General features: G+C 40.6%; 1 protein-coding gene across 5 annotated transcripts in view; it reads right to left on the bottom strand.

The window, feature by feature from the left end:
- Nucleotides 1-14,689, bottom strand: part of gria3b (glutamate receptor, ionotropic, AMPA 3b) — a 112,511-nt gene that overhangs the window by 16,196 nt on the left and 81,626 nt on the right. For 4 of the 5 annotated variants that reach the window (XM_007548476.2, XM_007548475.2, XM_016669634.1 and 1 more), the window contains exons 9-12: nt 11,449-11,547; nt 8,117-8,323; nt 5,699-6,072; nt 4,092-4,290 (exon numbers count right to left, since the gene is read on the bottom strand). In XM_007548476.2, the coding sequence (XP_007548538.1) occupies nt 4,092-4,290; nt 5,699-6,072; nt 8,117-8,323; nt 11,449-11,547 (879 nt within the window). Of the gene's footprint in view, nt 1-4,091; nt 4,291-5,698; nt 6,073-7,246; nt 8,028-8,116; nt 8,324-11,448; nt 11,548-14,689 lie in introns of those variants that run through there. The other variant, XM_007548478.2, reaches the window with a different exon arrangement.

Genomic DNA, 14,689 nt, shown 5'->3' with positions numbered 1-14,689 from the left:
CGTTGCTCATCTCAACTTCGGCAAATCCTTGGAGGACTGTACTTTTCCCTCAGAGGTTACGCCTATCTTGTAGCGCGCACGTTTTGTCGGGTTTCTTTTTCATGCAAACGGCCTCTGATCTCTGCGAGAACCTCCCCTTTACTTAACGCTGTTCTAAAACGCAAAGTGACAAGAGTCCTGGGAGTTGTGCTGCATATGATGCCAGGGCAAATCAGGGTTTGCTTATACAAAATTGCCTTGCTGTCTCTTCGCCATGCAACCCCGCTCTAATGCAGGTCTGCTAAGCACAAATAGCTGCTTATTAAACATTGTATCAGACCATCCTGAGACAGCAGTGTGTGCTACAATAGCTGAGACGTGAAATTGATTTTCATGCTTTACAGAACGTATTGGTGCCTGCGCCCTCGCTGTTGTGTCCCCTAATCTCCAACACACCTGCAGATCACTGAGATGCATGATAGTTTGCCATTGAAGCTTTGGTTAATAGGCAATCTTTTCGAGGGGAGCAGCAAACAAAGCCCCCTTACTTCCCATGCAGTTATGATTCTGTCATCTTTTGCTACTAAATGAGGTGCATAAAGGGACATTGGAATTGCATTTGATCATCCAGACCATGTCTTTACAGGTAATTAAACAACCAAGTCAACTCGCTTTTATCGCCAAAGGTCGTCTGATCCAGTCTTCACAGTATTGTGCATTTCAGCAATGCAGTGAGCCATTTGGATGGAGTTTATTGACGCTCCCCGTAAGACTTTGTAAAAACCCTTAAAATAAATTTAGCTTTTGTTGCACGGACATAATGTTAGGTGGAAAAACATTTGAGAAATTAAAATTATAATTCTTGCTGTACAACTTTAGTTTATCATAGTGTTTAGGATTAATCATCCATTATTTTCTGTTTCCCTGTGGTGTAATTATGAGGGGACACGGGGGCCCGTTTCTTTCAGCCACATTAATCTGCAACCATAAACAGTCAGGAACAGAGTAATGGACAAGCAAACAAGTCGTCTGACAGGCATGCTAGAAAAAAAAAAAAAACATTTTCCGTCTTACGATCACATATGAAAATATGTTAAATTTAATAAACTTTTGGTACTTTAGCTGGAGTCCACAGCACTTTACATTACATTCAGTCATTCACCCATTCGCACACGCATTCACACGCAATGGTTACACTGAAGTTACATGGAAGTAATAGCAAAAATACCAAGTCTCTTGAGGTCACAATGACTCCACAGCAATCCTCAGATGATAGCTAAACTCAGGAAAGCCAGAAAAATATTATTCCATCACAAATGTCAACGTCTGGAGTCTCCAACTGTGCGCTTGACTCTCATGAGGCTGAGATAGAGCTTTAGATACGAAACACTCCGAGTCAGTTTGGCAAAAAACAAAGGATACGAATGTGGGGAAAAGCATCTCATGCACACTGTTGACTATAGCGGAGGATTTGTGATGCTGGGGGTCTGTTTTATGATCTGGAGTCTTAGATTGCATCGTCTGAGTGCATGAGGTCATGAACTACTTGAAATACAATGAGACTGTAAATACATTTTTGACTGACTGCTCAAAAACTGACAACACATGTCATTGGGTCTTTTTACCTTGCTTTTTGCAAGACAAACTTTAAAACGTGGTCAGATCAACGTTAATATGATACAAAGTAACTGAAATGACAATATCAAATTATTGGGGTGATCTGAACAGATGAGTGCATAAAACGGCACGGGGAAAAGGCACATAAATGAAAGTTCACTCTCCCTCTCTACGCAGGGAAATTACTTTTCTATTGGCAAAACGGGGCTGCACAAAGCTTCAACCACAGGGATGCCAATAACTGTGTCACAGATATATGTACACTTTTCCCATTTGTACTTGATAAGGAGGGTAAATGTACAATCAATGGTGTACCTCCCCATTGTTTTCGAATCACTGAAAAAACACTAATTGACAAACTTAAATCAATTTAATGCATTGCAGTGCAGCTGTAGTGCTCAAGTAAAGTGACCATCTCAAGGTAAAACAACAGACAGGCTAACGACCGGGGAGAGAAATGCTTCCAGGGAAGCATGGTAGTCTGGGGGAAAGGAGCCAAGAGCTGTTAGATAGCCACTGCCAAATGCCTAGAGTAATGGAGGCCTCCACTGGGCACATCCATGGGCTCCCAGGCCAGCTGTCCTAGTGGGTGGTGGCCGTCGGAATCTGGGCTTTCTGGAATATCTGCTACGACACCCGCAGTTTGTAAAAACAATCCAAAGCATTCCCCCAGATGATGAGACAAACTGCAAGGAGTGTTACGGTTCTAGTCAGGTAGAAAATACTTTTACAAACAGTCAATTTGACTGGAGCTAAAAAGTGTTTTCATCTTAAACCAGGGAGAAGAGAAGAATAACGTAACCAAAATCTTGTGAATTCATGCAATATTCATACCTCCATGTTTGTTTGTTTGTTTTTTTTTTTGTGCCACTGAAAGCAGATAAATTCTTTAGATCATAAAAGTTGTTTTACTTGTCAAGAGAGCTTTGGAAAATAAATCAGGTGAAAGCATCAAAAATTAGAGGCCAGTGGTGTCAGATGCGATGACATGTGTCGGATTTGAAAAATTGGGCTTGATTTTGAATTTCCAGCTGGCTGATGGCGTACGGGGTCTAATTAGCACCGGATGTATTTTTTTCTGAAGAAACAGATCTGAAACAGAACCTGAACTTCTATTAATCAGTGAGTTTTCTTCCTTGTCAGCCTTCTGCAGCTTTAATTAAAAAGTCCCCTGGAATAGAGCTTCACACATGTCATTTCCTATTTGAAGATCTGGGGATGTATAACTAGGACACTCGTTAGACAGAATACAGAAGAATGGGACTCCCCAGCCGCATCTCGCATTGCTCTGTGACACAGCGTACCTTTCAGGGAGTCTCCGTCGTCATTTGCTGCTACTGTGCGCCGTACGGGCTTACACCTGTGCAGCATTTTTGATAAAAAGCAGATCAGCGACAAGTTCTGTCAGATATTCTGTGAAGAATAAATTTACTGTCAGTCCTAATATGTTTCCTTAAATACAAAGCATTATCTGCACTGAATTGAATCTTTCATGCCTCGCTCATGAGGGGCTACAGACTTTTATCCAAAGAATTTTAAACATCAAGCCCTGCAGACAGTTCCTCATTCTTCGCTGACTGAAAGAACATGGATTTATTTCTGGATTTTGTGGTTGTGATTCAAAATTCGAGTCAGACTCTCTCTAAAAACAGTGTGCAGCTGGTAAACATGTGTAATGTTTCTCTCCTGGTGATGAGTAATGAGGGGAGCACAAGATAAAAGGCTGTCATATTGCCTTTTTGTCATCACAGTTAGAGCAACGTTTCATGAATTTGTTTTCAGGAATGCTATTGTGAGCGCGCCGCGAGCAAAGACATCTACGGATCTCAAGGCAAAAGATTGATCGTCCTGACAACACGTAGCTTCGGTGAGCTCTTGCACGGTGAGCGTGTGATTAGTTCTAAGACACTCAAACACTCACACCTCAGATTGTAAGTAATTTATAACTTAATTGCTGAGCTAGTCTCTCACGCCGGCAGACATATTGCTGATTCCTTCTGAAATGTCTTTTCGGCCGCTCTGCTTGACCTGCGGGGGCTCTTCCTCATCACACCTAATTTGCCAGCCATGGCTGCCTTGCTAATTATAACTTATGAACTGACCCTTCAGTGTCTGAGTCTTATGTGGGTGCTTTGATTAAGCCTCCTGTTTTTATCACCTCTGAGCCTTCAGGGTTGTTATCATGCTTTCTGCTGACAGCCTCGGAAGGCCTCAAGGTTGCGCACTGCAGCGCGCGCTGCATAAATTTGACATTCCTGTCCAATGAGTTCAAGAATTGATACTTTGTCAACATGACTTATTTGGGTGAATTTCTCACAGGTCAGGAGTTCTTCTCTGAAAGCACACAAAGGGAAGAGCTGCGAAGGAGTTGTCGATCAAGGACATAGAGAAAGGTCTATGATTTAATATTTAGGGCTCTACATGATTTACCACTTTGGCTGATAGAAAATGCAGCTGGTGCATTGCACAAAAACCTGTTTTCTGACTCCACTCACCCTGAAAAACTCTTTTGTCGAGCCTGAGTCCAGAGTGCCGTACGCAATCTCTGTCTGCTTTGCTAGATCCTCTGCACTCTCTATAGGCGACACCATTCTCTCCACAGTCAAGAAGGCAGCCAGGTTGGCAGTGTAGGAGGAGATGATGATGAGGGTGAAGAACCACCAAACACCACCAACGATACGCCCTGAAAGAGACCTGACAGAGGGATGGTGTACGACGGGGGAAACGAAAAAATGCAATTAGAGCCTGTTGAGCTGCTAACATCTACCAGTTGTGTTCAAGTGTACAGATGATTGGATCAGTCATGAGAATTTCCTGGTAACTCGTAAAACCGAGATGGAAACACTTTAGGGAGATAGAAAAGCACACGTCCAAAGAAAATAGCAAAACATCTTTGAATGTTTTTATTTTTTAAACTTGCAGATTTAACTTGCTCTCAAGTCTGTGTCAAAAATTAGTTCAGAGCTTCAAGTAGCAAACTGTGAGACACTGTGCAATCAGGAAAAACATGCAGGATTCTGGTCAGAAGTTAACATATAAATCACCATTAACATAAATGTCATCTACACTCATAGTCAATAAATTAGAATATTAATGAAAAGACCATGTATTTCAGTAATTCAGTGCGCAATTACACACTGATGTTTTGAAGCTTTTTTTTTCTTATGGTGATAATTTCTTGCTTACCGCTAATAAAAACATGAGATGTGTGAACATTTAAAACAAGAATTAGAAGGACTAATTTGTAAATTTTTTCATATCAACATGGGGCGAAACTTATACATGCAATTCAATATATGCATATACCCTGACTAATATTAAGTGAGGTTGTCTTGGGTTGGAGAGAAGCTACTTGGATGTAGCCAACCATAAATCCAAGTTCAAGCTGGTATTGAAAAAACAAAAGGTGCCATGTTGTGAGTTTATATGGAGCGTCTCTCATAAAATACATCAGAAGTCTCCCATTATAGAGGGTAAAACATATCAATGGTGTGCAACACCTTTTTAGTATTCTCCTTTTATCCAGCGTCACCACTTCTAAAGGAACTATCCTTGGCTGAAGTCCACTGATCTGTTTTGTTTTGGCACACTTCACAATGAATCGTCCAGTGTGTGTATTGACACAGTGCCTGGCAATTCTTTTCTGTTTGATTGCACTTTAAATCCCCCAGAGAGCTGCAAAAACTACATTGCGCTGGCGGGGAGCACTAACACTTGCATATTGTAAGATGGCCAATTCAGAGCTGTTACTACCTTGGTGTGCAGAACAAAGAAACGGCAGTGTCAGGTTGACCGCGCTAAAAACAAATGGGGAGAGCAAACACTTTACTGAAAGAGGTGAAGGATGTTTGGAGGAGTTAAAGAGAGTTTCCCAAATGTAGGAACATTTTACCATTTGTCATGGAGGTGTCAAGCAGAGGGACTATTTCCCCTGCGAGTGGCACTAGTGTTTCAAATAAAGCAAATGGAATAATAAAGGTGGACAAATGTCGTTCATACAACTTTTGTGCTATGCATGCAAACCTCTGACCACAATCCAAATAAAACTGTACTTTTATTTTTACTCTATCCCTTAACTAGGTGTCTACTGAAGCTCACCCACCTTGGAGAGATGTCGCAGCCCTGCTGCATGAAGGCGCCCAGTGAGAACCACAGAGAGTTGAAGATACCAAAGTCATTGGGTGGATCGGGGGGAGTCTGGGGGTCTTTGGTCTCATCCTGCTCCTCAAGGTTCCACTCATACGGGCTGAACCGACTGACCAGGAACAGTACCACGCTCACACCAATGTAGGCAAACACTATACACATCCAGATCTCATAGGCCAGCGGGTCCAGGAAGGAGAAAACGCCAGGCTTGGATTTTTGTGGCTTCTTTATCATAATGGAGATGCCCAAGCTCATAAAGGGCTTGGAAAAGTCTATCACCTCCTCTCGAACCAGAGTAATGGTGAGAGGCGCAACGGCTATATCTGCCCTCTGGAAATAGGGACATGCACAGGGAACATGTTAGGGAAATAGGTCATTGTATGTGTGAACGACTGCAGCTGTTTAAATCTCACTTTACATATGACTCTTAAGAAGAAAAAAAAAAATCCTGTTTTAAGGAGAGCTGTAAAAAAAAAAGGTGAATCACAAAGGAAAGCAAAAAGAGTTGCTGGAAATGTAGGCAAGGTCTAAGATGAGAAGGAAAAAAAATTATACAGAAATATTGTTCTATTTAGAGGTAGAAAAGAGAAAAAGCTCAGAGAGAGGCAGCTTGGAAGCGATCCATTGAGACAGACGGGTATTTGAGCAATGTTTGACTAAATGAGGCAGAAAGTGGAAGAAAAATTTCAGATATATAAAAACAAAACACCAAATTGAATTTTTGCACGGAAGTAGGACAGAAAAAAAAAACTGTACATGTTGTTTAATTAGACATTTTTATCTGCAGAATGCAAAATCATTGCTGCACATAGACATCTGAAAGCACTGGCAGTGTCTTACACTTATTTTCCCAAACATAGCTTATTCTGGCGCTGTATTTTTTTTTTCTTTCTCCAAGCTGTTTCTCTTTATCTCCTTCTCCCTTTGCTCTGCTACTTCAATCACATTACGCTATCAAAACAAATCCAATGAAGGTGGTGCTGCCCCTTTTTTTTCTTTTTCAGAAATCACAACAGCTTTCTCTGTAAAAGCAGAAGAAAATAATTAATCATGTCAGACAATGTTAGTGCATACTGTGTGTGTGTGATTAATTAAATAATGCTCCTCTTCAAAGAAGCTAGTGTGGGAAAAGACAATAGCGTCCATTGTTGCATTGTGCTGCGTTTGCCTTTTCATGTCAAAAAATGAGAAAACATCGAACTGAAGGAGCACAAGGCGGAGAGTGTTTGCTTTTTATGAGGTCGGAGCAAGGAGCGACACAAATAGAGCCAATAAACACGACTGTTTTCTTTACCCTGTCAACGCAACGCTGAGACGTGGGCTATAACCATTTAATTCCTGTGCTGTGTTCAATCAATGGCCAGGCAAACAAAACAATAAAGAGGAGCCTCGGGCCTAACCTTTTAAAGACAACGAAAATCAAATTAATTTACTGGTCAAAAGGTCAGAATGTACAAAACTATTAGGACTGGCCCACCTGCTGCAAAGGCGCAGGGCTGGAAAGACTTGACTGCAATGTGTTTGGAATCAGTTTCCCCACCACTTTCATCTGCAGGGAGTGGACTTTTCCTATTCGAAAGATAATTTGGCACATGAAACCGAGCAATCTCTCCAGCTGATAGTGAGGATATTGAACAAGCGAGGAGGTCTGACTCTCATGCATTTTGTATTTGGCCCCTGCTCAACTATTGAGGCCTCAAAGAAAGGTGACTGGGAGGGGTCGGGATCATTTTGAAAATTCTTAAAGGTGTCGCAAGTGCCCACGCTGACTCTCGTCAGATGTATAACACACCGTGACCCCCGTCCTTAACGCTAGAGGTTGTGAAGCGCAGCGCCATATGGATCTTGTTGCTTCAAACCGCAAACCATCATTTAGCTGTTGATTCTAAAGCAGATTACTCAGCTGTGAATCTGGCATAATTCATCAAACACGTGAAACATTGAACATAATTACACAGTCACTTCAAAGACATACAATCTTTCATTCATCAAAGTGATTACAGTGTGTTTGCCATATGGACTCATTGTTTTCATGTACCTACCTCTGTTTCGACTGGGGGAGAAAGAGAGAGGGAGAGAGACAGTTTCTAAACTAAGCAAGAAGGATTAATTGCAATGAACAGCACTGAGAAATGATTTCATTTTCTCCGTCTCAAGATGATCACCAACTCCCCAATGCTTCAGGCTGCATTTGACAAATTCACTCACAGCTGAGCTTCAAGGGACATCATGGGACTTTGAACTGGGGCAAGAGCTGATGAGTTCACCGCGGGTTTGGTGATCACCTTAAGACAGAAAAATGAGATCTCCTCTCATGTTGAAGTTCCTTGCAAACTGTCATGTAATCAGCAGAATCGAGACTCCCAGTACTCACCCCATAGACCAGTTCACCCACCATCCCGTTCCACGTCTTGGTCTCAGGGTCTCGGGCTCCATACTTGCCGTCCATTACTATTGACAGTTTGTACTTAATTCCAACATGTTTGGCAATCTCAGATGCTAAATCGACGCAGTAGCCTTCATATCTGTCATTCCCCTCCAGATGCATATAATTTTTCTTGTACATCACATAAGGAGCTTCCTGTTGATTCAAACATATGCTGGTTTATTCACTCCTATGCCCCCGTACACGTTAAAAAAATACAGAAATATGCAAACATGCGTTCAAATACATGCACATACACTAAACATGTACACACTCAAACAAAAGATACACACACAAGTATTTTTTTGACATACTCTAAATAAAATTTAGAGATTTTATTTATTCCTGACCTCCGAACCTCTAACTCCATAATCCAGGAGTAATTCTTAATCCAGCCTTTTCCTCAAACTTCCCATGATGTTCAGGGTTAAGGTTGTTCTCATAATTAGCATGTTAAATACTACACCCATTGGCCACTTTATTAGCTATCCCTGTTCAAATGCTTGGCAATACAAATAGCAATTTGCATCTTGATGTGGTAAAGATGAGGAACCTGGTCTGGGTGTTGGTGCCCGATAGCCTGATCTGTAATTCAGAAATGGCCGATGCCATAATTTAGAGGAGAATGGGCAAACAGCATCAAGATAATAGAAAGGCAACAACAGGTCAAGTAGCCACTTGTTGCAACTATCTGCAATCTTGGAGACGATTGGTGACAGCAACATGAAAAACACCTTGTGTCACCACTGACAGCTAACAACAGAAAGCTGCGGCTGCAGTTAACACAGGCTCAAAGAACTGAGACGCTAACATGCTGTAAAGTCTGATGCATTTCAATCGAAGCTGTGAAATTTAAAGGATATAATTTGGTATAAATAACATGAAAGCATGGATCAATCCTGCCTTGTATTACCGGTTAAACTGAAATGATATGGGAGATATTTATAATTTATATCTGTATTGTACCAGTTTTCCTCTGGCTATGTACAACAGCATGATGCGCTATGTCCTAAAACTCAAATCAATAAAAAATGTCTGCTGAGTGTATAATCCGTAAGTAATTATTAATCTTACACTGTGCTACAACGGAAGTTGTAGTTTAGAGCTTTTCGTGTTAATACTGTTTAAGACGATGTATATTTCCAAAATTTTCACCTAAATATGCCGAGTGTGACCTCTGCAACAATCTTTGCTATAATTGGCAGGAGATCAAGAATTAATAATAATGGAAATAGAAATATTTTAGTCTTAGATATTTAGGTTCTCATCATTTTTGTTCTGTTTTTTGTCTTAAGAGTTGTTGTGTTGGGTGTTGTATAAAACACACATTATTTGAAACCTCAACTTTGTGGGAAAATGTCAACAAATGGTTCTTAATGGACCCTGACCTCATGGCATGTGTGGAAATTAGCCATAGTATGTTTCAAATTTTTTAATTCATGGGAAATTGCTCTCTGTCCTTGTAATGTTTTCCTTGAAACGTGACCACAGATGCACACCAATCCCAAATCACACACACACTCCATATATTACTAGCAGCTACAAACGTGTCCATGCAGTCGTGCATAAACAAATGATGGCCTGCTAATGCACAAATATGCGGTGATAAAAGCAGAATGATCACACGGTTCGGCTGCTCTTATCAAGCCTTGACAGCCAGCAGACACCAAGCCAAACCAGTTTGTAGTAAACTATATTTTAATCCGCAAGTCCAACTCAGTGACTTTTTCTATATGTAAAAAAAAATATACATTTATAAATTTTACCAGCCAGATTATTCTTATAATCAGGTTGCGTCAGTGGTAGGCAGGGCGTGGGTCAGCTCAGTGGAGAATGGGGATGAGAACAGGGGTGGGGAATGGGTTTCACAAGTAAATGCCAGTGACAGTAGAGGGATCAGAGAAGTGCCTCTGCTATCTCAGCAAGCACACTGCACCAATGCACAGTTAGTTCGTCTTATTCAATCAATGAAAAAAGTAACATTTTGTTACATTATTAGTAATTCTTAAATAAATAATTAAATAAAAAAAACACTTAATGAATCAATAATAAACTGCGATTCCATTAGAAGTAAGCAAACAAGCTTATATAAAAAAAGAAAAATCAACTGGTTGCTATTTGTCATTTAGAATCAAGCGACATAAAAATCCTTTATAACAAAAATAATTAAAAGCAGACCAGGAGCGTGCCAGCTGTTTCACTCCATTTAAAAAAAAAAAGACTTGTGCAGCTCACCCTTCCTCTAACTGAGCACATCGTCATTACGGAACAACAGGGCTGCTCAGGAGAGGCGGCATTGTCATTACAGCCACACACAATTAGAGTGCAAGTGGGAGAGCAATGATTTGTTTGTTCTGTGCTGAATGTATCCCATCACACTGGATCCACAGAGTATTTTTCTACTCAGGCAGTCTGTTTTTCCTCCTCTGGAGATGTTCGTTTTTTTTTCCCTCTCACTTCTGTGTGATTCTCATTCATTTACATATATATACATATATATATATATTTTTAAGATAACCACTGCTTTTCAGAAACTTTTTCTCCATCATTTTGAAATGTTTTCTGTTGCAATAAAATGTTTCTGTTATGAGCCATCTAGTAAGCCTTACATATTTTTGGTTGAATTAAATTAGCTTAAGAATGTGGTCCATTTCTCTTAATGTGGCTTTACTAAAGTGCTTAGGGTTAGTATATACTTCAACACAGAACACATGGAGGAGCAAAGCAAAATAGATTGAAGAAGTGATAACAGGGGAAACCGCCATACCAACTTATCCTTCTCCAATGCTGTTTATTTTGCTTTGCCCAGCTTGTGTAACCACTGCAGCATCATTCTCTCGTCATTCTGCAGTCGGTCTGTCCCAAGTGTCATTGAACATTTACTTGAAAAGGACAGACGGGTCTACTTACGTATGCGTTTTATGTTTTGCTTTGTTTTTTTTTTTTGTAACTGATGGAGTCAACTATAATCACTTACACCATTTATTGTGACGTCACTGCTACGACAGGCCACTAAAACATGGGAAACCAAAATGCTTTGACACCCACACGGATACAGTTGAAACACTCCCCCCCGCCCCACTACCCTTCCCCACGCCACGAAACCGCCACCTTCGCTTATCTGGGGCCGACTGTTTCAACATGTAGTGAGTGGGTGGAAAGCAACACAAAAAAGATGTGGTTCTACCCGTCCAGGACAGAATGTATCACTCATTGGAATCAACACCATGACCTCGAGTGGCAGAATATGTGAAACACTTAAAACTGCGTGGAAAGTGTACCATAATAGTAGTGACCACAATGGTTCGGTTTTCCTCTGAGATGTTGACCTGAGGATCCATAATATTTACAAATCCTGTGTACTCGTTCCAGCAGCCAATCTGCAAAGAGAAATCAGCCGTGAGCGACACATTCCAATACGCCGATGAGAACATGGACAGAGCCTTTCAAAAGTATTAAAGTATGTCACTCTAATCCAACTGTAAACATGGGGAAGCATGGTGGAGGTGGCATTATGCTGTGGAGTTACCTTTCCTGAGGAAGTACAGGGACGTTTGTTCATGTATTTGGAAGATTTTTTCTTTTTTTTTTCTTTTTTTTATTTTTTTTATCCCACGTGACTTACAAACATGGCTGTTTCAATGCGATTAAGAATAAGATGCTCAGAGGGCAGGTCACTAGTCAGGTTGTGTCAGAGATGTCAGGAGCAGCAATATAGTCCACAAAGAAACTAGAAGCGATTCAACTGTTCAAGCTTCATCCAAGTTTGATCAGTCCAGAAATTAGAGCTCATCTGCTTTTGAGTGCCACTAAGCCTTTGCAATGAACATGTATTATACCCATTTTCAGTCACGTTTGGTGTGTTCACACCGTCTTATCCTTCTAGCTAAGGTACATGGAGCTTGAGATGCTAAAGACATTTTACGGCTCCCAAATTCCAAGACATATTTTTCTCTACTGTCACAGTCCAACGCAGTGGATTGATGATGTGAAAAAAATGAAAAGGCGAAACTTTCATTCTCTACGTGCAAACCTGATATTCAAAACAATTTGCCACGGTAACTGCAGTGAAAGGTGCAGGAGTTTTATTTGTCTATCACATTAGGTCCCAATGGAACATATTGATATGCTTTTTGTGAGATGACAAAATTCGAAAAGGATCAGGGGATATGAATACTTCTACAAGGCGTCGTAGAGGGGGTATATATTATTTTGAACTGTGCAGTGATGCAAACTCATTAAAATAACAGCACACATCCCTGAGGCATGCTGCCTCCACCCTGAAGTTCAACTAAAATAGCAGCGAACGAGTGGACTACTAATTCAGAACAGGCAAACAAGAGCTCCACATTTATCCAAGAACACAGTGAAGACTTAATATTTCTGCATTCAACATATAGATGAGTGCCAAGATTATAAATGTCTTTTTTTTTTCTTTTTTTTTTTGGTTTTGTTTTTGTGCTGGAACCAAGCAGCTCTTGTGAAATATAAACTCAAGCCCGCCCGTATCCCTTACACCTTCAGCTTTGCAGGTTTTTATAGTAAATTATTGATACGCAGGCCTGCTAACTGCATATACAGTGAATAATTAAGGACACTATTCCAGGGGCTCCACAGTTTCTTTTGCTTGCCTGTTGCAGCCCGTCTGTATTCTGCTGTGCAGATGTTTAAGGCAAATCACTGTCAAGTGTTTGTTTGCGCATCTGAAATAATGGCTGCTCTGGCTCACGATGAAACGTGTTGCATATGTAGTTGCCAGCAGTGTTGCTGGCCGGGAGTTTCCCCTTCACATCTGGTGAGCATTTTTCTGTTCCTCAGATCTTTCACTGATTTCGACAAACAGGTGTACAACAGTGCATTAACTTTCTGCTCCAAGAGGAGGTGCTAGAAAACAGCAAACTTCTAAGACTTGAACTCCAAGCTGAGCTCACAGCTGTGAAAGTATTTAGTATTTAATAATAATAATAATAATAATAATAAAGTTCTTAAATGCTTCCTTTTTCTTTTTGCACCCCCATCCATTTGTCTGACAGCTATGTTTCAGAGGTGTTGCTGCTGGAGCTTGAGGAGCTCCAGAAGGTATGTCCTCATCTCACCCCAAGCAAGTGCAACACATATCAGCTCATGCATCACTCGTAACAGTCACAGCTAAGAACCCTCATCCTCGAGCTGTCACCGGGGTGGCTGAGGCTGCAGGTCCTGACAAAGTGCTGCCCGTCTTGTCTGATCTCCCTCCCCCATCCTCCACGTTCTCCCACTGACCTCCTTTCTCCCTCTCTCGCTATCCATCTCCCTGCTCTGTCCGCCTCTGTTCGGCTGTGCGGGGATGTCGGCGAGGGCTATGCAAAGCTAATTGAAGTGTGGGCTTTGGACGCCTGCAAGGCAGGCAGCATAATCACACATCATATCAGACTGAGCCTACACTTATCCGGCAAAGGGGAAATTCACAGCTGCCTCTTGGATCTCAGTTGGGTTATGAAGTAAAACCAGAGGTCATCATATGGTTCTGGTTATAATGCGAACGTTCCACTGGCAATTACCATTTTGAAGAGGAGCCAGAGGAATTCTTGGATACCTTTTACTGTAATTGGTTATTGGAATGGTAATTACTGTCAGGAGAAGAACCAAAATCATATCCGCACTATCTCACGGCAACAGGAACGCCATGCCTTTTTTTTTTTTTTTTCTTTTTTTTTTACAGCTCAGTTTCAGCTGTCAGATTGGAGGCTCGGTGTGATTTTTTTTAATGCTTTTTACCTCATCAGTGCTGCTACCTGACAGAGGGTCAGAAAGTAATCAGGATTATTTTTTGTTGTTAACTCTACCCGTAAGACCCACACAGTTACTAATGAAGAGAAATCCACTTTTGAAGTCCTAAGACTTGTAAGATCACATTTTGGGTTTTAGGCTACGCTTTAGAGAGTCAGATTACAACATCGTCAGCCTTCAACCGTTTTATGCACGACTAAAGCACGACCGGCTACATTACTTTCAGAAAAGTCCATTTGAGATGAATTAGTCCTCTGTTTTGTGAACTTGTTCAGAGAATGGAGAACTTGACTGATCATCTGGTTAATTTGTTTTATTTTTTTAGAAATAATTTGGCATTATTTGCAAAATTATAATGTTATTGCAATAAAGAAAATTTTAAAAAATTAGAAAATAAATTGACAAGACAAGTGGCAAGGGCATTTTTTCTTGGACAACTATATCCTGCGTTAGTCAACGAAACCCTTACTTGGTGGCACCTCTTTAAAAAGATACATTAAGATAAAATCCATCATTCAGTGCAGTTGCATAAACCCACACTGGAAAATTAAAAAAATAAATTTTAATTTATACATTTTGTTAATTTCACATTGAAAAATAATAAATGTTTTATAAATAAATTACTGGAACCACAATTACTGACATCTCAAACAATTTCAAATAAATAATCTGAAAGTTTTTTTTTTCTTTTGGGGGGGGGGTCAATACTTTTAATTTCCTTTGACGGTCCGTGTAAAGAGTAAATCTCAACTA

This window comes from Poecilia formosa, unplaced genomic scaffold, assembly GCF_000485575.1.
Source record: "Poecilia formosa unplaced genomic scaffold, Poecilia_formosa-5.1.2 Scaffold26, whole genome shotgun sequence".
Taxonomy (NCBI): Eukaryota; Metazoa; Chordata; class Actinopteri; order Cyprinodontiformes; family Poeciliidae; genus Poecilia; species Poecilia formosa.
The sequence above is the reverse complement of the archived record's forward strand: the minus strand, read 5'-3'. Positions and strand labels throughout refer to the sequence as shown.